The sequence below is a fragment of the Chiloscyllium plagiosum genome, unplaced genomic scaffold (assembly GCF_037043375.1).
Source record: "Chiloscyllium plagiosum isolate Xiang-an unplaced genomic scaffold, Cpla_swu_hap1 HiC_scaffold_12, whole genome shotgun sequence".
NCBI classification, from domain to species: Eukaryota; Metazoa; Chordata; class Chondrichthyes; order Orectolobiformes; family Hemiscylliidae; genus Chiloscyllium; species Chiloscyllium plagiosum.
Window position 1 is genome coordinate 133,305 of NW_028270150.1, and position 26,696 is coordinate 160,000.

The 26,696-nt window shown below is 46.0% G+C and overlaps 1 protein-coding gene across 1 annotated transcript in view; it reads right to left on the reverse strand.

Moving 5' to 3' along the window:
- LOC148148460 (microtubule-actin cross-linking factor 1, isoforms 6/7-like) overlaps positions 1 to 26,696 on the reverse strand; it is a gene marked incomplete at its 3' end in the record, with an annotated part of 192,293 nt that overhangs the window by 129,961 nt on the left and 35,636 nt on the right. The window contains exons 7-9 of the mRNA XM_087993182.1: positions 20,341 to 20,442; positions 9,896 to 10,066; positions 8,615 to 8,770 (exon numbers count right to left, since the gene is read on the reverse strand). Of these exons, the coding sequence (XP_087849308.1) occupies positions 8,615 to 8,770; positions 9,896 to 10,066; positions 20,341 to 20,442 (429 nt within the window). The remainder of the gene's footprint in view (positions 1 to 8,614; positions 8,771 to 9,895; positions 10,067 to 20,340; positions 20,443 to 26,696) is intronic.

The following is a 26,696-nucleotide window of genomic DNA, read 5'->3' on the forward strand; positions in this document are numbered from 1 at the left end:
ACCTGGTATGGCAGCTGCACCATTCAAGATCGGAGATGGTTACAGAGAGTGGGGAACTTGGCCCGGACACTCACAAAGGCCAAGCTCCCATCTATGGAATCCAGGCCCACTGTCAGGGAAAGGCCGCCAGCATTCTCAAAGATCCATCCCACCCTGGCAATGTTTTTCTACAACCTCTACCATCGGGGAGAAGGTACAGAAGCCTGAACGCACGCACCAGCCGGTTTTGAAATAGTTTCTATCCTACTATTGTTAGACACTGAATAGACTCACAAACACTTAACATTCGCCTGTACCTGTGTTTTTGTTTTTGCTGCTGTTTCCCTATTATTTACTATCTATGCTATTTAACTCTGCGATCTGCCTGGATTGCTCGCAAGACAAAGCTTTTCACTGCACCTCGGTACACGTGACAATAAATTCAACTCAATTCAATTTCTATTGGATGTAGGAGATTAGGGAGAATTTCATACTCCTGATGACTATGCCGAGAGGAAGTGTGTTTGGTTGCAACCTTTTTAGATTACATGGATCAGCTGCAGCAGTGGGTTTGAGGCAAGAGTTTACAAGAGCTGGGGGTATGATGGAAGATGGAGACACTGCAGATATAGAGAGGTCGATGGTTGACTGCCATGAATGGTAGGAGAGGGAGGCAGGTAGGGCAGGAGTCTCCTGTGGCTATCCCCATCTCAAACAGGTCTGCCGTTTGGATTTTATTTGGCATTTGTTCATGGGATGAGGGTGTCGCTGGCTAGGCTAGCATTTATTACCCATCCCTAATTACCCAGAGGGTAGTTTAAGAGTCAACCGCATTGCTGTGGGTCTGGAGTCACATGTAGGCCAGATCTGGCAAAGAATGGCACTTTCCTTCCCTAATGCATATTAATGAACCAGATGGGTTTTTCCAATGACAATGGATTCACGGTCATCATTAGACTCTTAATTCCAGAGTTTTACTGAATTCAAATTTCACCATCAATGCTGGCCGGATTTGAACCTGGGTCGTTGGAACATTATCTGGATCTCTGGCTTAACAGTCCAACGATAATACCACTAGACCCTTTTGGATACTGTCGGGAGGTGTGACCTCTCAGGGGAGTCTAGCACTGACAACCAGGTTTCTGGTACTGTAACTGGCTGTACAGTAATGAGTAAGTCAGGTTCCAAGTGATTGATTGTAATAGGGGACTCTCTAGTCTGTGGCACAGAAGATGTTTCAGTGGCCAACGAGGAGGCATTAGGATGCGGTGTTGCCTCCCTGGAGCTAGGGTCAAGGATGTCTCAGAGAGGGAGCAGAATATTTTCAAAGAGGAGACTGACCAGTAGAAAGTCATTGTACATACTGATACCAGAGGTATAGGTAAGGAAATGGATGATGTTCTGCAGGGAGAATAAAGGAAATTAGGCAGGATGTTGAAATGTTGGTCCTGGAGGAAGTAATATGGACTAATACTGATGCCATGTGTGAGTGAGAGTAGGAATAGGAGGATAGAGCAGATGAATGTGTTGTTGAGGAGCTGGTACAGTGGGCAAGGATTCACATTTTTGGGATAGAATTGACCTGTATAAGAAGGATGGGTTCCACCTAGATTGGAAGGGGACCATTATCATAGAAATATAGAAAATAGGTGCAGGAGGAGGCCAATCAGCCCTTTGAGCCTGTACCATCATTCAGTATGATCATGGCTGATCATGCAGTCTCAGTAGCCCATTCCCAACCTCTCCCCATACCCCTTGACTCCTTTCTATCTAATGAACAGGCCCCAACAGCTTCCTGTGGAAGAGAATTCCACAGGTTCCCAACTCCGGGTGAAGAAATCCTTCCTCATCTCAGTCCTAAATGACTTACCCCTTACTGTTAGACTGTGACCCCCTAGTTCTGGGCCTCCCCAACATCGGGAACATTCTTCCCACATCTAGCCTGTCCAGTCCCATCAGGATTTTATATGTTTCTGTGAGATTCCCGTGAGTAGGAGCCCAGTCGATCTAGTCTTTCCTCATACATTGATCCTGCCATCCCGGGAATCAGTCTGGTGAACCTTCACTGAACTCCCTCAATAGCAAGAACGTCCTTCCTCAGACTAGGAGACCAAAACTGTACACAATACTCAAGGTGTGGCCTCACCAAGGCCCTGTGTAACTGCAGCAAGACATCCCTACTTCAATCCTCTCGCTATGAAGGCCAGCATGCCATTAGCTTTCCTCCCTGCCTGCAGATTCTGTATGTAGAATACTAGCGGGCAGATTAGCTGGTGCTACTCGGGAGGCTTCAAACTAGTAAGGAGAGGTGGGAACCAAAGAGATAGTGAGAAAGGCTGAGGCTGGGACAGTAGTTACGGGGAGCAAGTCTATTAGTCAAAAGAGACAAGAGCTTGGCAGAGAGTGGAGTAGGACTGGTAAATTAAACTGCATTTATTTCAATGCAAAAGGGAAGGCAGATGAACTCAGGACATGGTTAGGAACATGAGACTAGGATATCATAAATCATAAATATCATAAATATCATAATATACATAAATGATCTGGAAGAGGACACTGTTGGTATGATCAGCAAGTTTGCAGATGACATAAAGATTGGTGGAGTAGGAGAAAGCATAAGGGACTGTCAGAGAATACGGGAGGATATAGATAGACTGGAGCTCAATCCAGACAAATGTGAGGTGATGTATTTAGGAAAGTCTAATTCTCGAGTGAATTATACAATGAATGGAAGAGCCTTGGGAAAAGTTGATGAGCAGAGAGATCTGGGAGTGCAGGTCCATTGTACTCTGAAGGTTGCTGCACAGGTGGATAATGTGGTCAAGAAGGCATATGGTATACTTGCTTTAATTGGACGGGGTATTGAGTATAAGAGCTGGCAGGTCATGTTAAAATTGTACAAGACATTGGTTCGGCCGCATTTTGAATACTGTGTACAGTTCTGGTCGTCACATTACCAAAAGGATGTGGACGCTTTGGAGAGGGTGCAGAGAAGGTTTACGAGGATGTTGCCTGGTATGGAAGGTGTGAGCTATGAAGAGAGGTTGAGTAGGTTAGGTTTGTTTTCATTAGAAAAATAGAGATTGTGGGTGGACCTGATTGAGGTTTACAAAATCATGAAGGGTATAGACAGGGTGGATAGAGACAAGCTTTTTCCCAGGGTAAAGGATTCAATAACGAGAGGTCACACGTTCAAGCTGAGAGGTGGAAAGTTTAAGGGGGATACACGCGGCAAGTACTTCACACAGAGGGTGGTGGGCATCAGGAATGCGTTGCCAGCAGAGGTGGTAGAGGCAGGCACGGTAGATTCATTTAAGATGCATCTGGACAGATGTATGAGTAGGTGGGGAGCAGAGGGATACAGATGCTTAGGAATTGGGCGACAGGTTTAGACGGTGGATTTGGATCGGCTCAGGCTTGGAGGGCCGAAGGGCCTGTTCCTGGGCTGTAAATTTTCTTTGCTCTTAGGTTGTGTAGTGGACAGTGAAGAAGGTTATCTCAGATTACAACCTGACCTTGATCAAATGGGCCAATGGACCGAAAAGTGGCAGATGAAGTTTAATTTAGATAAATGTGAGGTGCTGCTTTTTTGGTAAGACAAATCAGGGCAGGACTTATACACTTAATGTCGAGAGTGTGTTGCTGGAAAAGCACAGCAGGTCAGGCAGCATCCGAGGAGCAGGAGAATCGACGTTTCGGGCAGGAGCCCTTCATCAGGAATAGTTTGTCTTCATCCCTCATTCCTGATGAAGGGCTTTTGCCCGAAATGTCGATTCTCCTGCTCCTTGGATGCTGCCTGACCTGCTGTGCTTTTCCAGCACCGCGCTCTCGACTCTGATCTCCAGCGTCTGCAGGCCTCACTTTCTCCTTATACACTTAATAGTGGGGTCCTGGGGAGTGTTGCTGCACAAACAGCTCATAAGTTATAGGTGCAGAATTAGGCCATTTGACCCATTGAGTCTGCTGTGCCATTCGATCATGGCTGATATACCCCTCACCCCCATTCTCCTGTCTTCTGCCCATAACCCTTCAACTCATTACCAATTAAAGTTGTTAAACTTGAGAGAGTGCAAAAAAGATTTAAGGACATTGCCAGGATTGGAGGATTTGAGCTATAGGGAGAGGCTGAACAGGCTGGGGCTGTTTTCCCTGGAGCGTTGGAGGCTGAGGGGTGACATTATAGAGGTTTATAAAATCATGAGGGGCATGGATAGGATAAATAGACAAAGTCTTCTCCCTGGGATAGGGGGGAATCCAGAACTAGGGTGAGAGGGGCGGGATTTAAAAGGGACATGAGGGGTAACCTTTTTAAACACAGAGGGTGGTGTGTGTATGGAACGAGCTGCCAGAGGAAATGGTCAAGGTGTGTACAGTTACAACATTTAAAAAGCATCTGGATGTGTACATTAATAGGAAAGATTTAGAGGGATATTGGCTAAATGCTGGCAAATGATTAGAAGAGATTAGGATGTCTGGTGAGAATGGATGAGTCAGACAAAAGGTTTCTGTGCTGTATGACTCTCTGATTCTGGATCAGTGGTGCTGGAAGAGCACAGCAGTTCAGGCAGCATCCAATGAGAGGATACTGCCTGAATTGCTGTGCTCTTCCAGCACCACTGATCCAGAATCTGGTTTCCAGCATTTGCAGTCATTGTTTTTACCTGTATGACTCTCTGACTCTATAAAGTGGGCGTGAGCTGCCGCCTTGAGCTGCTGCAGTTCATGTGCTGTAAATAGACTCGGAATGCCATTAGGGGACAAATTCCAGATTTTGACCCAGTGAATGAACGGTGATATATTTCCAAGTCAGAATGGTGAGGGGCTTGGAAGGGAACTTGCTGATGGTGGTGTTCCCATAGATCTGCTGCCCTTGTCCTTCTAAATGGAAGTGGCTGTGGGTTTAGAAGGTGCTGTGTGAGGATCTTTGGTGGGTTTCTTCAGTGCATCTTGTAGACAGTACACACTGCTGCTACTGAGCGTCGGTGGGGGAGGGAGTGGGTGTTTGTGAATGTGGTGCCAATCAAGTGGGGGCTGCTTTGTCCTGGATGGTGTCAAGCTCCTTGAGTGTTGTTGGAGCTGCCCCCATCCAGGCAAGTGGGGAGTATTCCATCACCCTACTGCCTTGTGCCTTGTAGATGGTGGGCAGGCTCTGGGGAGTCAAGAGGTGAGTTACTCGCTGCAGTATTCCCAGCCTCTGACCTGCTGTTGTAGCCACTGTGTTTATATGGTGAGTCTAGTTGAATTTCTGGTCAATAGTAACCCTCAGGATGTTAATCGTGGGGGATTCAGTGATGGTAACACCATTGATTGTCAAGGGGTGGTGGTTAGATTGCCCCTTATTGGAGATGACCATTTCTGTGGCATGAATGTTACTTGTCACTTGTCAGCCCAAGCCTGGAGATTGTCTAGATCTTGTTGCATTTGAACACGGACTGTTTCAGTATCTGAGGAGTTGCGAATGGTGCTGAACACTGTACAATCATCAGCGAACATCCCCACCTCTGACCTTATGCTGGAGGGAAGGTCATTGATGAAGCAACTGAAGATGGTTGGGCCTAGGACACTACCCTGAGAAACCCCTGCAGAGGTGTCCTGGAGCTGAGATGACTGACCTACAACAATTATGACCATCTTGCTATGTGTCAGGTATGATTCCAGTCAGACAGTTTGACCCTGATTTCCATTGAGTCCAGTTTTGCCAGGGCTCCTTGATGACACACTCGGTCAAATGCAGCCTTGATGTCAAGAGCTGTCACTCTCACCTCACTTCTGAACTTTTGCTGTTTCGTCCATATTGACAGCTCATCACCACCTTCTCAAGGGCAACTTGTGATGGGCAACAAATGCTGACCAGCCACCCCAACAGCACATCTCACCGATGAATAAGTTAAAACGCTTTGAACCAAAGTTGCAATAAGGTCAGGAGCTGAGTGGAACCCAAACTGGGCCTCAATGAGCAGGTGCTGCTTGATAGCACTGTTAATGACACTGTTCATCACGTTACTGAGGATCAAGAGGAGACTGATGGCTGGGTTGGATTTGCCCTGCCTTTTACGTACAGGATAAACCTGGGCAATTTTCAACAATGTTGGGGTGATATCAGTGTTGTAGCTGTACTGGAACAACTTGGCGAGGGAAGCGGCAAGTTCTGGAGCATAGATCCTCAGTAAAGACCAAGGGGGTGTCGGACTCTAAAAGCTGATGCAGGTTAACAATGGCAGGAGCTTCTGGGAGTAATTCAGGAGACACAGCAGGGATTCATCCTGAGGAAAAGGAAGCAAGGTACTGGGAGGATGAGGCAACCGTGGCTGACCAGGGAAGTCAGGGTCAGCATAAAAACAAAAGGGAAAGCATATAATGTGGTGAAGGGCAGTGGGAAACCAGAGGATTTGGAAGCTTACAAAGACCAAGAAGATTCAATATGAGGGTAAGGTAGCCAGTAATATAAAGGAAGACTGTAAGAGTTTCTTTAGATATATAGAGAGAGGCAAAAGTGGACATTGGGTTGTTGGAAGTGCCACTGGAGAGATAGTAGTGGGGAACAAGGAAATGGCTGAGGAACTGAATAATTACTTTGGGTCAGTCTTCATGGTGGAAGACAGGAGTAATATCCCAAAAATTCAAGAGAGTGAGGGGTCAGAGCTGAGTCTGGTGGCCATCAGCAAGGAGAAGGTGCTAGAAAAACTGAATGGCCTGAAGGTGGATAAATCACCTGGAGCAGATGGGCTACAGCCCAGAGTTCTCAGGGACATAGCTGAAGAGATAGCGGAGGAGTTAGTGGTGATCTTTCAGGAATCGCTAGAATCAGGGAGGGTCCCAGACAACTAGAAAATCGCTAACATGACACCCCTGTTTAAAAAGGGAGTAAGGCAAAAGATAGAAAATTACAGACCGATTAGCCTAACCTTGATCATGGGTAAGATCCTGGAATTCATTGTGAGGAAGAGGATTTCTGAATACTTGGAAATGTACGGTAAAATACGGCAAAGTCCGCATTGTTTCATCAAGGGGAGGTCACACCTGACAGATCTGCTAGAATTCTTTGAGGAAGTAATGAGCAGGTTAGACCAAGGAGAGCTAATGGATGTTATCTACCTGGACTTCAGGAAACCTTCGACAAGGTGCCGTACAGGACGCTACTGAGTAAGCTAAGTGCCCATGGTGTTAGGGGCAAGGTGCTAGCACAGATAGAAGCTGGGCTGTCGGGCAGAAAACAGAGACTGGGATAAAAGGGTCCTTCTCAGGATGGCAGCCGGTGACAAGTGGTGTTCCACAAGGCTCAGTGTTGGGACCACAACTTTTCACTTTATACAATAACGATCAAGATGAAGGAGCTGAGGGCATTCTGGCCACGTTTGCAGACAATACAAAGGTAGGTAGAGGGACAGGTAGCATTGAGGAGGTGGGGAGGCTGCAGAAGGATTTGGACAGGATAGGAGAGTGGGCAAGGAAGTGGCAGATGGAGGACAACGTGGGGAAGTGTGAGGTCATGCACTTTGGTCGGAAGAATGGAGGCGTGGACTATTTTCTAAATGGGGGAGAAAATTCAGAAATCTGAAGTGCAAAGAGACTTGGGAGTTCTAGTCCAGGATTCTCTCAAGGTAAACTTGCAGGTTGAGTCAGTAGATAGGAAGGCAAATGCAATTATGGCATTTATTTTGAAAGGATTTAAATATAAAAGCAGGGATGTACTTCTGAGGCTCTATAAAGCTCTGGCCAGACCCCATTTGGAATATTATGTGCAGTTTTGGGCCCCATATCTCAGGAAGGACGTACTGGCCCTGGAGCATGTTCAGAGGTGGTTCATGAGAACGGTCCCAGGAATGAAAAGGTTCACAAATGAGGAACGTTTGAGGACTCTGGGTTTACACTCAATGGACATTAGAAGGATGAGGTCGGATCTCATTGAAACATACAGAATACTGAATGATGTTGACAAAACAGATGATTTTGGCAAGATGTTTCCATTGGTAGGAGAGACTCGGACCCAAGGGCATAGCCTTAGAGTAAAGGGAAGACCCTTTTAGAATAGAGATCAGGAGAAACGTCTTCAGCCAGAGAGTGGGGAGTCTATGGAATTCACTCCACAGAATGCTGTGATGGCCAGGTCATGGAGTATATTTAAGACTGAGATAGAAAGGTTCCTGAGTATCAAGAGGATCAAAGGTTACAGAGAGAAAGAGGGAGAATGGAGTCAAGAAACATATCTACCATGATTGAATGGCAGAGCAGATTTGATGGGCTGAATGGCCTACTTTCTGGTCCTGTGTCTTATGTCTATGATCTTATTAGATTACTTACAGTGTGAAAACAGGCCCTTCGGCCCAACAAGTCCACACTGACCCTCTGAAGAGCAACCCTCCCAGACCCATTCCCCTACATTTATCCCTTCACCTAACACAATGGGCAATTTAGCATGGCCAATTCACCTAACTTGCACATTTTTGGACTGTGGGAGGAAACCAGAGCACCCAGAGAAAACCCACACAGACACAGGGAGAATGTGCAAACTCCACACAGTCAGTTGCCTGAGGCGGGAATTGAACCTGGGTCTCTGGCGCTGTGAGGCAGCAGTGCTAACCACTGTGCCACCTGTAAAGATTATATTGATCTATTATAGATCTATCGAACTGACCCGAAGTTTTGCTAGCTGTATCTCACAGGTGTGGAGATCAATGCTGGGGCATCGTTGTTGATCCAGTAACTCCTGGGTAGTTATCAGCCATGTCAGAGTCTGCTGGAGAGCTGGTTGGAAATGTCCAAGACTCAGCAACGTCTTTTCCAACTCATGCTGCAATCAAAGGACAAAAGTCCGAAGTTGGATTCCTCATTCCATTTCAGTCACCGCTACCCGCCCCCCCCCGCCCACCCTCTCACCAATCGCTCTGGATTCTCCTCTATCTCCTCTCGAATATCATAGTGTTCTGGTCAGGGATGTCTCAGAGTGGCTGCAAGACATTCTGGAGCAGGAGGTTGAACACTCTGGTGGTGGTACACACAGAGGTATCAACCACCAAACACAGGGATGAGGACTCGACAGCTGAATCGAGGAAGTTAGGAGACAAATTAAAATATAGGACCTCAAACCTCAGGATTACTCCCAGTGCCACATGCCAACATGAGCGTGGAGTCATACAGCACGGAAACAGACCCTTCGGTCCAACGCATCCATGCTGACCAGGTGGGGGGAGGGGAGATGAAGAAATCCACATTGTTCCCGTATGGTTGGAGGGTCCCAAGGCGGAAGATGAGACATTCTTCCTCCAGGCGTCGGATGGTTAGAGTTTGGTGGCAGAGGAGGCCCAGGACCTGCATGTCCTTGGGGGAGTTGGTTGGGGGTGGAGGGGGGAGTTGACGTGTTCGGCCATGGGGAGGTGAGGTTGTTTGGTCAATATGTCCACAGGACAGTGGGGCAATTTAACATGGCTAATCCACATAACCTGTCCAGCTCTGGATTGTGGGAAGAAACCCACGCAGACACAGGCAGAGTGTGCAAACTCCACAGACAGTTACCCAAAGCTGGAATCAAATTCAGGTTCCTGGTGCTGTGAGGCAACAGTGCTAACCACTGAGCCACCCGTGCCATGTAGAGAACATGGTAGGTGCCTGGAATTGGCTGCCTGTGTTGAGGCACTAAACTCTTTGAAAACGTTCCTGGTTCTGAACTTTAAAATGTTGTAAGTTGCCATGTGCAGCAAGATGAGATTAGAAAGGACATCTCGGGGTCTTTGGGTTGGCTTGGACAAGTTGGGCCGAATGGATCCCTTCCGTGCTATACCATTCTGTGGTTCTAATATCTTCCATTCTCTAATGGACCATCCCCCATTCCTTCTGAAACATCTTCCATTTCTCCAGGAACACCCCCTATTCCACCAGGAACATCCACTGTTCCCTCTCTAATGTGAATCCCCCTTACCTGTTTACTGACTAATTCTCTCTCCAGCTTCTCCCAGCGTTCTCGATAGTCCTGCAAGAGCCCCTCAATCAGCTCTCGCTCAGGAACTGGCAATCGGCGAGTGAAAGACTGAGAGTGATGAGTAAGGGTCTCCACCTCTAACTTCTGCAGATAGAGATCACTCATCAACTCCTGCAGAGAAGTGGTCCAAGAGAGGATAGGGGGAGTAGGGAGGGAGAAGGGAAGGGAGAAAAAAGGAGATGGGGGGATGGCAGAGGTGCAGCTGGGAGAAGGGAGAGAGAGGGAGGGGAAAGTGGGGAAGGAGAGAGGGAGAAATGGAGGGAGAGAAAATGAGATAATGGAAGGGGAGACAGACAGAGATAGTGACAGGGGGAGATGAAGGAGGAGAGAAAGAAAGGGAGATATTGGGAGGTTAAGAGAGAGGAGTAGATAGTGTGAGGAGTTAATGGAAGGGGGAGAGAGTGGAGACATTGAGGAGAGAGAAAGGAGGGAGAGAGAGGATTGGGAGAGATGGGGAGAGACAAGTGTGGGAGAGATTGGATGGGGGGTGAGGGGTAGAGAGTGGGGGTGGCATAGAGGAGAGAGAGTGGGGAAAGAGGAGGTGGGGAGTAAAGAGGGGGAGAGAGTGGGAGGAAGGCAGGAGTGGAGAAAGTGTGGGGGAGGGGGAGAGAGAGGAGAGCAACAAATTAGTGACTTAGGTTCAGAGGTAGGGTGTAAATATCACATTTGTTAATGTTACAAACCTGGGTGGATCAGGAAGCTGTGTGGAAGGACACATGCGGCTGTAAGATACAAACAGCTTCAGTGAGTTAGCCACAGGCTGGCAGACCCAGGATAATGTGCAGAAGACTGAGGCTGTTGTACAAGTGGAAATGATTAAAAAAAAAACATGAGGGGATCCAAGATGGCGGCGACCCAGTAAGACTGAGTCTATAGTGCTCCTCCCAAGACTTGGGCACAGTGGGTCACCTACCCCCTACCAAGCTTACCAAATCATTTATAAATCATTTATAATAGTTTAGTAACTGAATTAGTGGTGTAATATTATATTTAAGCAACTTTATCCTAAGTTAAAATGACTAAAGGGAAGGGAGCCCGCAGCTCTCAGCAAGCAGCAACCCCTCCCCCACACTCTCCAGCTGCAGCAGAGGCGTCCACAGCCGCCCCGGGGGACTTACCTACAGTGACAAGCCTTGCAGAAATGCTTTCCAAGCTTGACTCGAAGATCGATGCCTTTATCGTCGAATCCAGGAATCGTTGGGAGTCGCTCTCGGCCGCGCTGAAGAAGCACGACCGTGAGATTGATGAAATTCAACGCCGAGTTGGAGGGGCGGAGCTAAAGGCCGCGACCTCGGAGACAACCGCTCAATCGGCCGTGGATCAGGTCCGGACTCTCGAGCAGCGAGTCCGGACCTTGGAAAATCATATTGACGACCTCGATAATCGAGGTCGTCGAAAAAATATTCGTTTGCTGGGCCTTCCCGAGTAGGAAGAGGAAGGCCAGCTTACAGCATTCTTGGAGCAGTGGCTGCCACAACTTTTAAATCTGCAAGCTGGATCAGGCCAGGTAAGGGTGGAATGGGCCTACCGGGTAGCAATACGCGGGCCTGGCTCGAACCAGCGCCCACGCCCGGTCCTGTTCCGGCTGCAGAGCTACAGGGAGAGGCAGATACTCCTAGAAGCCTCTAGAAATCTCGGAAAAGACCCCCAAGCTATGATCTACAAAGGATCCAAGATCATGCTATTTCAGGACTTTTCCCCGGCTCTGGTTCGAAAGAGGAAGGCATTCGACGAGGCGAAGAAGCGTTTAAGGGACTTAAATGTACAGTACTCCTTACGCTACCCAGCGATGTTACGCTTTAACCATGAAGGATCTGTATATAACTTTGGATCACCAGAAAAGGCTAAGGAATTCTTGGACTCTCTTAGATAAACTGTAGGACATAATGGATGTTGGTCTGCCTTCCCCCCCCCGTTTTGGTTTATATCCCCTCCCTTTTTGTTTCTTTTCTTACCTTATTGCTTAATATTATTATGGGGGGTGGGGAGAGGGATTTGATTTTCTCCCCCCCCCCCCCCCCCGGAGTTGTTTTCTGTTATTATTTTATGTATATATGAGGGGTGTATGTATATGTGTATGTATGTATATATATATATATATGTATGTGTATGTATATATATGTATATACAAGCTGGGGGATTTGGTTAATGTGGGTGGGGGGAGGTGGTTACCTTATTCGATTTTACCTCTGTCTTTAGGAGCGGGGTTGTTTTTCCCTTCGTTATTTTGTATTATCATATTTAATTATTATTTGTTGAACTGGTAATTTTATAGTTATATGTTTATATGTGGTATTAACATTACCAAATATACCCAGGTGTTGGTAGGGGTGGGGGTGGGGTGCTCACGGTTAACTCTAGCTTTGTATTATATTTGAATTTTCCTCACTTTATTGAGGAGTGCCTGGGTCAAGGGTGGGGCATTGGTTGGGAGAGGATATGAGGGATTTTTGGAGAGGAAGTGATGCCCCCTGGGAACAAGGGGGAAAGTCTCCACTTAGATACGTTTTATATTTTTTTTATTTAGAAATAGTTTTTTACTGTATTGTTGTGGGTGTATTAAAGAGGGTTTATTTTTGTAAATTTTACATGTTCCATGCCCGGGATGTTCTGGATGGGGTTCCCCCTCCCGAGGGGTCTCGGATTGGCCCAGAGGATTATGGTTGATCAATCGGTTAAGTGGTGCACCTGGAATGTCAAAGGGAGTAATTCGCCACTTAAAAGGAAGAAAATATTATCAAATCTTAAGAAGGAAAGAGTTGATATAGCTCTCCTACAGGAGACGCATCTGTCAGATAAAGAACACTTGAAATTACGACAGGGCGGATTTGATCAGGCCTTTTTTTCTTCTTTTAGCTCAAAAAGCAGGGGAGTTGTTATTCTTGTTCGGAAGAATTTCCCTTTCAAAATCCTAAAGCAGATAAAAGACGAATCTGGACGATATATCTTGATTAAAGCTCTCATAAATGGAGAGGAATATGGGATTTTAAATTTGTACTGCCCCCCGGCACACCCCTTTAAATTTATAACGGAAGCCTTCTCAAAATTGATGGCTTTTGATGCCCGTCATATAATTATAGGGGGAGACTTTAATTGTATTATGGATCCGGAAATAGACAGGATTCCCAAGAGTACTGCAGGAGTATCTCCCAGATCTAGACAATTGATGGATCTGAACAAAGAATTAGGATTAGTAGATGTATGGAGATGTCTTCATCCACAGGGTAGAGATTTTTCTTTCTACTCTAATCCACATAAATGTCATACCAGAATTGATATGTTTTTTGCCCCCTCAATTTTTTAAAATTCCATATCATCCTGTAAAATAGGTAATATAGCAATTTCTGACCACGCTGCTGTATATATGGAAACTAAGGCGAAGAACAGTGGGACATCCCCTCGGCATTGGCGTATGGACCCCTTCTTAATGAAAGATAGTAAATTTGTAAAGTACTTCTCTCAAGAATTTAAAACTTTTTTAGAAATTAATTCAGGTACAGCTAGCAACCCGTCAATGATGTGGGAGACCTTCAAAGCTTACACGCGAGGCTTGATCATCTCCTACTCAGCGACCCAGAAGAAATTAAAAGGAGAACAACAGCGTTTGCTTGAAACCCGCTTAAAAGCGGCTGAAACAGCATACATTGATAGACCCTCTATTATTAAATTGCAAAGGATTACAGCTCTTAGGACAGCTCTAAATACTACACTTACTCAAACGGCTAAGAGGGAAATATTATTTGCAAAGCAAAGATTATATGAATATGGCGACAAACCGGGTAGATACTTAGCATTTCTTGCAAAGAAAAAAAAGGCCCCTCAGACTATTATGTCTATCAAGGAAAGTACGGGTATTTTGACTCATGATCATAAAAAGATTAATGCGACCTTTAGAAAATTCTATTCTGAGTTATATAAATCACAGGATTGTGAAGATAGGGCGAAGAGGATGCAGTCATTTTTTAAAAATTTGACTTTTCCAGACCTAACTCCGGAACAAGTATCGGTCCTAAATGCTCCTCTTACACCCCAAGAAATAGTTGATGCAATTAGGCACCTTCAAAATGGTAAGACGCCGGGCCCAGATGGCTTTCAAGCTGAATTCTATAAAGAATTTACAGAAATACTGGTTGGTCCACTTATGGACATGTATAACTATGCATATAGTCAGGGCTGTCTCCCGCCTTCGCTGAAAGAGGCAAATATCTCTCTTATCCTCAAAAAAGGAAAGGACCCAGAAGATTGTACATCATACAGACCAATATCCTTACTAAATGTAGATTTTAAAATCCTCTCTAAAACATTAGCACTGAGATTAGAAAGGATACTGCCACATATTATAAAGGAGGATCAGACGGGGTTTATTAAGGGCCGTAGATCATCCAATAATGTTAGAAGGGCTCTGAATATGATTCAAGCTTGTCATCAGGGAAAGATACCAGGAGTAGTGGTTTCATTAGACGCGGAAAAGGCATTTGATAGGGTCGAATGGTCATATTTGTTTTACACATTGGAGAGGTTTGGTGTTGGACAGGTGTTTACCAAATGGATCTCAACATTGTATAGTGATCCCAAAGCAGTTGTGGTTACCAATGGATTAGGCTCGGATAGCTTCAGTGTGGGTAGGGGCTGCCGTCAGGGATGTCCCCTCTCACCATTGTTATTCACGCTAATAATTGAACCACTAGCAGAAGCTATACGAGCTGATCCTAATATAGTGGCCCCAAGGATTGGTACAGGTAAACATAAAATTACCCTTTATGCAGATGATGTTCTTCTATTCCTCAGTAACCCTTTAATGTCCATACCCCGCTTAATCCAAGTTATTAATACATTTAGTGCATTCTCAGGCTACAAAATTAATTTTTCAAAATCGGAGGCTATGCCAATGGGTGGCCTTGCTGTGATACCCCGCTTAGCGGACGGTTCCCTTTTTCCCTTTCGCTGGTCCCTGGAGGGTTTCTTATATTTAGGCATTTTTATTACTCCAGTATTTGGTCAGTTGTATAAGGCTAATTTTGTGAATTTATTGGAAAGGATAAGGCAGGACCTCCAGCGATGGGGAGACCTGCCAATTTCCTGGCTGGGTAGAATAGCATTAATCAAAATGAATGTCCTGCCCCGTGTCCTATATCCTATGAGAATGCTTCCGGTGATGCTGCCGAGGACAGCTTTATGTAAATTATACGGCTGGCTGAGTTCCTTTATCTGGAACCATAGGCGGCCCCTCATTAAGCTGAAGAAGCTACAGCTTCCACAGGCAAGGGGTGGATTGGACTTCCCAGATTTTAGGAAATATCAATTAAGTTCCCTATTAAGTTATATAGCTGATTGGGTCTTGTCTGATCCACAATCAATCTGGTTGGACATCGAGGCTTCTCAAGTAAAATACCCACTTATTAACCTTTTATTCTCAGACAAGAGGAAAATCATTACAGATCACTGTAAAAACCCTATAATACTGAATACAATCAAGGCTTGGAATATAATGCGGCAAAATGAGGGTAATTCACATAAAACATCCCCCTATGCACCGATAGTGGGAGCATGGGGATTCCAACCGGGGTTAACAGATGCCACTTTTAAACTCTGGAGATCCAGGGGTATCTCATGTCTCGGGGATTTATTTAAAGATGGGGTCCTGATGTCTTTCGGACAGCTGCGTCAGAAATTCGGATTACCCAATGGAGACCTCTTTCGATACTTCCAAATTCGAGATTTTATACAGAAGAAGACTACGTTATTAGATAGTCTTTATAAATCCGATAGAGAATGTAGTGTCCTACGACCAGTGAGGGTATCTTCCGTCAGTAATATTTATCATTTGCTACATGATGAAGTATCGGGAGATATGGATAATCTGCTTAAAACATGGGATCAGGATCTGGGACTAGAAATCTCCACAGAAACGTGGAATGATATCTGGGAAAATGCTAGAAGAATTACTATTTGTAACAGAACCCAGGCTATCCAGCTGAAGATACTTCATAGGGCCCATATAGCACCGGTTCGATTGGCAAAATTTAAGGCAGGAGCATCTCCAATGTGTCCTAAATGCAAAATAGAGGTGGGCACTCTTGTACATTGCTTATGGACCTGTCATAAGATCCGTGGATATTGGACTAAAGTAGCAAGTACCCTGACAGAAATTTTAGGAACGGAAATAAAAGTGGACCCCGTATCTCTCCTATTGGGCTTTTCGAACTTTCCCTCCCTGGACACGTACGGGAAGAGACTATTTTCTATTCTTTCTTTCTGTGCAAGGAAAAATATTTTGATGAATTGGGTGGCGGAGGGCCCCCCTGGACTTTCAAATTGGCACAGACTAATTATGGAATGTATTCCCCTTGACTTCCTTACAAACATGGTGCACCGAAAGACCGAATTATTTTATAAAATATGGCAGCCCTTTTTGAATTACATAAATACAGATATTTCGGCTATCCTAACAAGGGCTTTTATTTAATTGAGACTACAGACCTGGCTGGTCCGCGGCCCCTCGGGGGAGGAATCCCGCACGAATACGGGTTTATTATATCTGATGTTAACACATCCCGAGCATGTAAGAGACTTAAATATACACCCTGGTTAGTTGTAGGTTAGATTAGTAGATAGTTGAGTTTTGTCTGTTTGTTCTTTTTTGTTGTTTTTTTTTCGGGTTTTTTTTGTTGTTTTGTTTTTTTTTGTCAAATTTTGGCTATTGTATATTTGAGCTAATTGTATATCAATGTTTATATCTGAGAGTTTTGTTTATTTTTGTAAACTTGTAAAAATGTTAAATTTCTAATAAAAATATCTATAAAAAAAACCATGAATCTTGCAAATGTGGGTGTCCAGAGGGAAATGAGAAAATGGGAGGTCAACATGGCATAACAATAATGTCACTGGGCTAGAAACCCAGGCTAATGTCTGAAATCTGGGGCTTGAATTGAAACATGGGGGCTGGTGGAATTGAAAAGTACTTAATAAATCTGGAATCTACAACTGATCTCAGTGATTGTGACCATGAAACTGTCATCAAATGTTGGGAAAATACCATCTGGTCCATGAAAGACCTTCAGGGAAAGAAATCTGCCATCCTCACCTGGTCTGGCCTACATGTGACTCTAGACCTATAGCAATGTGGTTGGCTCTCAGTTGCCCCTCTGAAATGGCCAGGAAAGGCATTCAGTTGTATCAATCGCGACATGGACGGTTTGGACCGAAGGGTCTGTTTCCATGCTGCACATCTCTATGACTCTATAACTCTATGACATGAAACCAGACGGATCACCTGGCATCGACCTTGGCACCGGAAAAGACAATGGCAAAACCAGCTGTAACAAGTAGATGTGATCTATATGGACTTCAGTAAGGCGTTCGACAAGGTTCCCCATGGGAAACTGATTAGCAACGCCAGATCTCATGGAATACAGGGAGAACTAGCCATTTGGATACAGAACTGGCTCAAAGGTAGAAGACAGAGGGTGGTGGTGGAGAGTTGTTTTTCAGACCGGAGGCCTGTGACCAGTGGAGTGCCACAAGGATCGGTGCTGGGTCCACTACTTTTTGTCATTTACAATAATGATTTGGATGTGAGCATAAGAGGTACAGTTAGTAAGTTTACAAATGACTCCAAAATTGGAGGTGTAGTGGACAGCGAAGAGGGTTACCTCAGATTACAACAAGATCTGGACCAGATGGGCCAATGGGCTGAGAAGTGGCAGATGGAGTTTAATTTAGATAAATGCAATGTGCTGCATTTTGGGAAAGTAAGCTTGAGCAGGATTTATACACTTAATGGTAAGGTCCTAGGGAGTGTTGCTCAACAAAGAGACCTTGGAGTGCAGGTTCATAGCTCCTTGAAAGTGGAGTCGCAGGTAGATAGGATAGTGAAGAAGGCGTTTGGTATGCTTTCCTTTATTGGTCAGAGTATTGAGTACAGGAGTTGGGAGGTCATGTTACGGGTGTACAGGACATTGGTTAGGCCACTGTTGGAATATTGCGTGCAATTCTGGTCTCCTTCCTATCGGAAAGATGTTGTGAAACTTGAAAGGATTCAGAAAAGATTTACAAGGATGTTGCCAGGGTTGGGGGTTTGAGCTATAGGGAGAGGCTGAACAGGCTGGGGCTGTTTTCCCTGGAGTGTCAGAGGCTGAGGGGTGACCTTATCGAAGTTTACAAAATTATGAGGGGCATGGATAGGGTAAATAGGCAAAGTCTTTTCCCTGGGGTCGGGGAGTCCAGAACTAGAGGGCATGGGTTTAGGGTGAGAGGGGAAAGATATAAAAGAGACCTAAGGGGCACCTTTTTCACGCAGAGGGTGGTACGTGTATGGAATGAGCTGCCAGAGGAAGTGGTGGAGGCTGGTACAATTGCAACATTTAAGGGGCATTTGGATGGGTATATGAATAGGAAGGGTTTGGAGGGATATGGGCCGGGTGCTGGCAGGTAGGACTAGATTGGGTTGGGATATCTGGTCGGCATGGACGGGTTGGACCGAAGGGTCTGTTTCCATGCTGTCCATCTCTATGACTCTATAATCCTGCAAAGGTCCCCTCATTAACATCCGGGGGCTGGTGCCAACACTGGGAGAGCTGTCTCACAGCCTAGCCAAGCAACAGCCTGACACAATCATACTCACGGCATCATAACCTCACAGCAATGTCCCAGGCCCCACCATCCCCATCCCTGGATATGTCCTGTCCCACCGGCAGGACAGACCCAGCAGACAGGGCTCCACAGTGGGATACAGTCGGGAGGGAATTACCCTGGGAGTCCTCAACATTGACTCCGGACCCCAGGAAGTCTCACTGTTTCAGGTTAAACAAGGGCAAGGAAACCTCCTGCTGATCACCACATACCGCCCTCCCTCGGCTGATGAATTGGCATCCTCCATGTTGAACAACACTTTGAGGGAGGATGGCAAGATCACAGAATATACTCCGGGTGGGGGATTTCAATGTCCAAAACCAAGAGTGTCTCGGCAGCAGTATTCCTGATTGAATTGGTCAGGTCCTAAAGGACAGAGCTGCTGCACTGGGTCTGCAGCAGGTGGGGAGGGAACCAACAAGAGGGAAAAACATACTTGACCTCATCCTTACCAATCTGCCGGCTGCAGATGTATCTGTCCATGACAGTATCGGTGAGAGTGACCACCACACAGTCCGTGTGGAGACAAAGTCCCACCTTCACATTGAGAATCCCCTCCAGTGTGTTGTGTGGCACCATCACTGTGCTAAATGGGTCAGACTTCAAACTGATCGAGGAGCTCAAGGCTGGGCATCCATGAGGCACTGTGGGCCATCAACGGCAGCAGAACTGTACTCCAGCACAATCTGTAACCTCATGGCCCGACATATCCCCCATTATCATCAAGCCAGGGGATCAACCCTGGTTCAATGGGGAGTGCAGGGGACATGCCAGGGGTAGCACTATAACATTCCAGCAATAGTATTGAAAGCTTATACTCCAGAACTTGCCTCACCCCCAGCCAACATGTTCCATGTAGAGTTACAACACTGGCATCTACCTGACAATGCAGAAAATTAACCAGGAATGTCCTGTACATGAAAAGCAAGACAAATCCAACCTGACCAATTCCTGCCCCATCAGTCTCCCCTCGATCCTCAGTAACGTGATGGACGGTGTCAGTAACAGAGCTACCAAGCAGCACCTGCTCAGCAATAACCTGCTCAGTGACCTGCCCAGTTTGGGTTCCCCCAGGGTCACTCAGCTCCTGACCTCATTCCAGCCTTGGGTCAAACATGGACAAAAGAGCTGGATTCCAGAGGGGAGGGGAGAGGGACAGCCTTTGATATCAAGGCTGCATTTGACTGAGTGTGGCACAAGTACAGTCACTCACATCCTGTAAGCATGGGTCTCGTTGTTGAGCAGCAAGTACAATGGACACAGAGCTGGACTTGTTGAGAATTGTCTACATTTGATTCTGATTGGTCAAGGCCATAAAAAGGTCTTTTTCAACAATACTTACGTTCTATGTGACCGAGCAGCGATTAGCATGTGTGCTTTACCAGACACCATTGAAGTGGCAATGTCCCTCACACAGCTGCTGCTATGAAAGAGATAGTTTACATTTAGTTGTCACTCTCGGTGCTGGGTGATTCATTAAACTTTCAGAAAGCAGCCTGAAGCTGGGGATGATCTGAAATCCCTCACTTCCACAAGGACACAGCAGTAAAGGTTTTTGGGTTCTTCATCCAGACCTTTGTCCTGCACCAGTGGCAACCCAGTTGGCACCCAGACTAGTTCAGGAAAACCAATTTCACTAAAGCCAATCTGACACATTTCAATGTCAGACCAAGATGGGAAAAGCTGCCTCAGTGCCCCTGGGTCATTATTCCCTTCCTCTGAGTTACACAGGCACTTTCCCAATTTTGCCTCACCTTCACTTGGCTCAGCCTCTCATTCACCTCTTCCAGTTCCATCCCATTCATGTCACAGTCACAAATTACTGCCTGTGCTGAAATCAGCCAATCCCACAGCCTCTGCAGGAAAAGAACAAAACTGGGTCAAACTAACAAACCATGAAAAACAATCTGGGACCAATCAGGGCAGCACGACGACTCAGTGGTTAACACTGCTGCCTCAGAGAGCCAGGGACCCGGGTTCAATTCCAGCTTCGGGCGATTGTCTGTTTGGAGTTTGCACATTCTCCCCGTGTCTGCGTGGGTTTCCTCCGGGTGCTCCGGTTTCCTCCCACATTCCAAAGATGTGCAGGTCAGGTGAATTGGCCGTGGGAAATTGCCCGTAGTGTTCAGGGATGTGTAGGTTAGGTGCATTAGTCAGGGGTAAGTGTAGAGTAATGGGGCTTGGGTTTGGGTGGGATACTTTTCAGAGTGTCAATGGGGCGAAGGGCCAGTTTTCACACTGTAGGGATTCTATGATTCTATTCTGTGAGGGCACACATATATACAGGCATCTGAAATCCAGCAGGAGGCCGCTCAGCCCCTCAAGGCTGCTCCACCATTCAATAAGATCATGCCTGACCTGACAGTCACCTCAAATCCATGTGATCCTCAGGTGGATCAGGTATTAAATTGGGAAAAGACTAACGGCCACAATTAGGCAGAAACTGGGGAATGTCGACTGAAGACAAATTCACCTCTGACATGTCGGAATCTTAGATGACAAGAGAAACTGGGAACTTAGTCAAAAAGAGAAAGGAGGGACATGTAAGGTGTTAGAGTCGGGAGACAGACAGAGCCCTCAAAGTGTACAAAGAGAACAGGAAAGAACTCAAACAAGGAATTGGGAGGGCGAAAAGGGGCCAGGAAATGTATTTGGCAAATAGGATTAAGGGAAATTCCAAGAGGTTTTATACATACATAAGGAGCAAAAGGTAAATAGGGAAAAGATCAGTCCAGTCAAGAACCGAGGAGGAATTTACGCATGGAGTCAGATGGTGAGGTTCTTAATGAATACTTTGCACCTTGGTATTCACCATTGAGGACCTGGTGGATGGTGAGTCTCAGGAGGGGTATGTTGTTACTCTGGGGCATGTCAGTATAGAGAAGGAGGAGGTGGTGTGTGTTTTGAAAAGCATTAAAGTGGACAAATCCTCAGGACCTGATGGCAGCTATCCCTGAATGCTGAGGTAGGCAGGTGAGGAAATTGCTGGGGCCTTGTGTGAAATCTTTGTAACCTCTTTAGTTACAGGAGAGATCCTTAACAAAAGCTTTACTGAAGTCCATATAGAAGCATAGAGTCATAGAGATATACAGCACGGAAACAGACCCTTCAGTCCAATCCGCCCATGCCGACCAGATATCCCAACCCAATCTAGACGCACCTACTAGCACTCACCCCATATCCCTCAAAACTCTTCCTATTCATATACCCATCCAGATGCCTTTTAAATGTTGTATTTGTACCAGCCTCCACCAGTTCCTCTGGCAGCTCATTCCATACACATACCAGCCTCTATATGAAAAAGTTGCCCCATAGGTTTCTTTTATATCTTGCCCCTGTCACCCTAAACCTATGCCCTCTAGTTCTGGACTCCCCAACCCCAGGGAAAAGACTGTGTCTATTTATCCTGTCCATGCCCCTCATGATTTTATAAACCTCTATAAGGTCACCCCTCAGCCTCTGACGCTCCAGGGAAAACAGCCCCAGCCTGTTCAGCTTCTCCTTATAGCTCAAATCCTCTAACCCTGGCAGCATCCTTGAAAATCTTTTCTGAACCCTTCCAAGTTTCACAAAATCTTTCCGATAGGAAGGAGACCAGAATTGCATGCAATATACACCACATCAACTGCTTTACCCTCATCCACCTGTTTTGTCACCTTCTCAGAGAGCTCAATAAGGTTTGTGAGACACGACCTACCCTTCACGAAATCATGTTGACTATCCCTAATGAACTTATTCCTTTCTAGATGATTATAAATCCTATCTCTTATAACTCTTTCCAACACTTTACCCACAACCGAAGTAAGGCTCACTGGTCTATAATTCCCAGGGTTGTTTCTACTCCCCTTCTTGAACAAGGGGACAACATTTGCTATCCTCCAGTCTTCTGGCACTATTCCTGTAGACAATGACCACATAAAGATCAAAGCCAAAGGCTCTGCAATCTCCTCCCTGGCTTCCCAGAGAATCTGAGGATAAATCCCATCTGGCCCAGGGGACTTACCTGTTTTTTACACTTTCCAGAATTGCTAACACCTCTTCCTTGTGAACCTCAATCCCATCTGGTCTAGTAGCCTGTATCTCAGTATTCTCTTCAACAACATTGTCATTTTCTAGTGTCTATACTGACAAAAGGTATTCATTTAGCACCTCTCCTATCTCTTCGGAATCCACAACAACTTTCCACTATTGTCCTTAACTAGCCCTAATCTTATCCGGGTCAATCTTTTATTCTTGACATACCTGTAGAACAGGTGTCACGTGTTGAGGGTTTACCTTGATCCTATCTGCCAACAACTTCTCATGTCTCCTTCTGGCTCTTCTGAGCTCTCTCTTTAGGTCTTTCCTGGCTACCTTGTAACTCTCAAGCGCTCTAACCGAGCCTTCACATCTTATCCTAACATAAGCCACCTTCTTCCACTTGACAACAGATTTAACTTCTTTAGTAAAGCACGGCTCCCGCGCTCAACCACTTCCTCACTACCTGACTGGTACATACTTATCAAGGACCCACAGTAGCTGGTCCTTGAACAAGCTCCACATTTCAGTTGTGCCCACCCCCTGCAGTTTCCTTCCCCATCCTTTGCATCCTAAATCTTGCCTAATCACATTGTAATTGCCTTTCGCCCAGCTACAACTCTTGCCCTGTGATATATACCTATCACTTTCCATCACTAAAGTAAACATAACTGAATTGTGGTTACTATCACCAAAGTGCTCACCTACCTACAAACCTAACACCTGGCTGGGTTCATTACCCAGTACCAAATCCAAAGTGGCCTCGCCCCTTGTTGGCCTGTCTACATACTGTGTCAGGAAACCCTCCTGCTCACGTTGGACAAAACCTGACCCATCTAAAGTACTTGAACTATAATATTTCCAGTCAATATTTGGAAAGTTAAAAGCCCCCATAACAACTCCCCTGTCACTCTCACTCCTTTCTGGAATCATCTTTGCAATCCTTTCCTCTACGTCTCTGGAACTTTTCAGACTTTTTCGTGATAGGCAGCATTGCTATGTACAGGGAAGGTCGTGTCTCACAAACATGATTTGAGTTTTTTGAGGGTGTGAGATAAATGATTGATGAGGGAAGGGCAGTGGATGTTGTCCTCATGGAAGGCTCATACAAAAGGTGAAGTCACATGGGATCCATGATGAACTGGTAAGATGGATACAGCACTGGCTTAGTCATAGACAACAGAGAGTAGTGGTGGAAGGGTGTGTTTCTGACTGGAGATCTCTGACCAGTGGTTTCACAGGGATTAATATATAAATGATTTGGAAGAGAAGGTTTTATGTTGAGAGTGGTAGGACTCTGGAAAGTGCTGCCAGAGATGGTGGTGGAGGCAGGTATGATCAAGGCATTTTGGAGGCATCTTGACAGATACATGAATAGGCAGGAACGAGAGGGATACGGACCGTGTGGAGGCAAAAGGTTTTGAGTTTGGGAAGGTGTCATGTGTTGGTGCAGTCTTGGTAGGCCGAAGGGCCTGTCCTTGTGCTGTATTGTTCTTTTTTTCCCTTTATTCTTCTTTATATAAAACACTGGTTAGGCTACAGCTGGAGTACTGTGTATAATTCTGGTCCCCACACTACCAGAAGGATGTGAGAGCACACAAGGGGATACATAGGAGACTCACCAGGATGTTCCCTGGGCCGGAGGCTCTGAGCCATAAAGGAATGATTGGAGAGGCCGAGGATGTTTCATTGGAACAGTGAAGGTTGAGAGAGGATCTGATGGAGATGTACAAGATTGTGAGGGGTATTAATACCATGGATATGATATCACTTCTCTCATCGGTAGAGAAGGCAATAATCAGGGGGCAAAGGTTCCAGGTAAGAGGTATAAGGTTAAGGAGAGAGTTCAAGAGGGATTTTTCACTCTAAGGATGGACTGAGTCTAGAAATCACCCTGAAAGGGTGGTGAAGTCAGAAATCGGGGATGTAATTTTAAGGTGATTAGAGGAAGGTTTAGGAGAGATGTCAGAGGTAGGTTCTTTACACAGAGAGTGGTGGGTGTGTGGAATGTACTGCCAGCAGTGGGAGTACAGTCAGAGACATGAGGGACATTTAAGCGACTCTTGGATAGGTAGACGGATGACAGTAAAATTAAGAGAATGTCGGCTAGTCTGATCTGAGAATAGGATAAAATGTCAGCACCACATTGAGGGCCGAAAGGCCTGTACTGCACTGTACTGTTTTATGTATGTTCTAAGTGTTCCCTTAGGTAAAAACAATGACTGCAGATGCTGGAAACCAGATTCTGGATCAGTGGTGCTGGAAGAGCACAGCAGTTTAGGCAGCATCTGAGGAGCAGTAAAATCGACGTTTCGGGCAAAAGCCCTTCATCAGGAATAAAGGCAGTGAGCCTGAAGCGTGGAGAGATAAGCTAGAGGAGGGTGGGGGTGGGGAGAGAGTAGCATAGAGTACAATGGGTGAGTGGGGGAGGAGATGAAGGTGATAGGTCAGGGAGGAGAGGGTGGAGTGGATAGGTGGAAAAGGAGATAGGCAGGTAGGACAAGTCCGGACAAGTCATGGGGACAGTACTGAGCTGGAAGTTTGGAACCAGGGTGAGGTGGGGGAAGGGGAAATGAGGAAACTGTTGAAGTCCACATTGATGCCCTGGGGTTGAAGTGTTCTGAGGTGGAAGATGAGGCATTCTTCCTCCAGGGGTCTGGTGGTGAGGGAGCGGCGGTGAAGGAGTCCCAGGACCTCCATGTCCTCGGCAGAGTGGGAGGGGGAGTTGAAATGTTGGGCCACGGGGCGGTGTGGTTGATTGGTGTGGGTGTCTCGGAGATGTTCCCTAAAGCGCTCTGCTAGGAGGCGTCCGGTCTCCCCAATGAAGAGGAGACTACTGGTCTCCTTAAATAAGGAAGGATGTAAATGTGTGTGGGGCAGTTCAGAGAAGGTTTATCAGATTAATCCCTGGAATCAGGCTGGTCTTGTATCTGTTGAAGGTTAGGAAATTAAGAGGCAACTTAATTAGGAAACTCTGAGGAGTCTTGACCAGGTGGATGAGGATGGGATGCTTCCTCCTGTGGGAGAATCTAAAACTAAGCGTCACTGTTTAAATCTCAGAGTTCACCTGGTTAAAACAGATGAGGTAAAAACATTTTTTTCAGAAGGTCATGAGTCTTTGGAACTCTGCAAAAAAAGTTGCGGAAGCAGAGTCCTTGAATATTTTGAAGGCCGAGGTGGAGAGATTCTTGTTAAACAAGGGGGTGAAAGGTTATCAGGAGTAGGCGGCAATGTGGATTTGAGTAACCAATCAGAGAAGCCTTGATTTTATTGAAAGATGGAGTAGACATGAGAGGAAAGGATAGCAAAGATGATTCTCAATAGGAGTGAGAGAGACAGAGTAATTGTCATGGGGGCTTCAACTTTCCAAATATTGACTGGGATCACTACAGTACGAGTACTATAGATGGGCCAGTTTTTGTCCAGCGTGTGCAGGACGGCTTCCTGACGCAGTATGTAGACAGGGCCGAAAATGTGTTGCTGGAAAAGCGCAGCAGGTCAGGCAGCATCCAGGGAACAGGAGAATCGACGTTTCAGGCATATGCCCTTCTTCAGGAATGTATGTAGACAGGCCAACTAGGGGCAAAGCCACTTTAAATTTGGTACTGGGTAATGAGCCCGGCCAGGTGTTAGACTTGGAAGTAGGTGAGCACTTTGGTGATAGCGATCACAATTCTGTTATGTTTACTTTAGTGATAGAAAGGGACAGGTGTATACCACTGGGCAAGAGTTACAGCTGGGGGAAAGGCAATTACGATGTGATTAGGAAAGATTTAGGAAGCATAGGATGGGGAAGGAAACTGCAGGGGATGGGCACATTAGAAATGTGGAGCTTATTCAAGGAAAAGCTCCTGTGTGTCCCAGATAAGTATGTACCTGTCAGGCAGGGAGGAAGCTGTAGAGCACGGGAGCTGTGGTTTACGAAGGAAGTGGAATCTCTGGTCAAGAGGAAGAAGCAGGCTTATGTTAGGATGAGATGTGAAGGCTCAGTTAGGGCGCTTGAGGGTTACAAGGTAGCCAGGAAAGACCTAAAGAGAGAGCTCAGAAGAGCCAGGAGGAGACATGAGAAATTGTTGGTGGATAGGATCAGGGT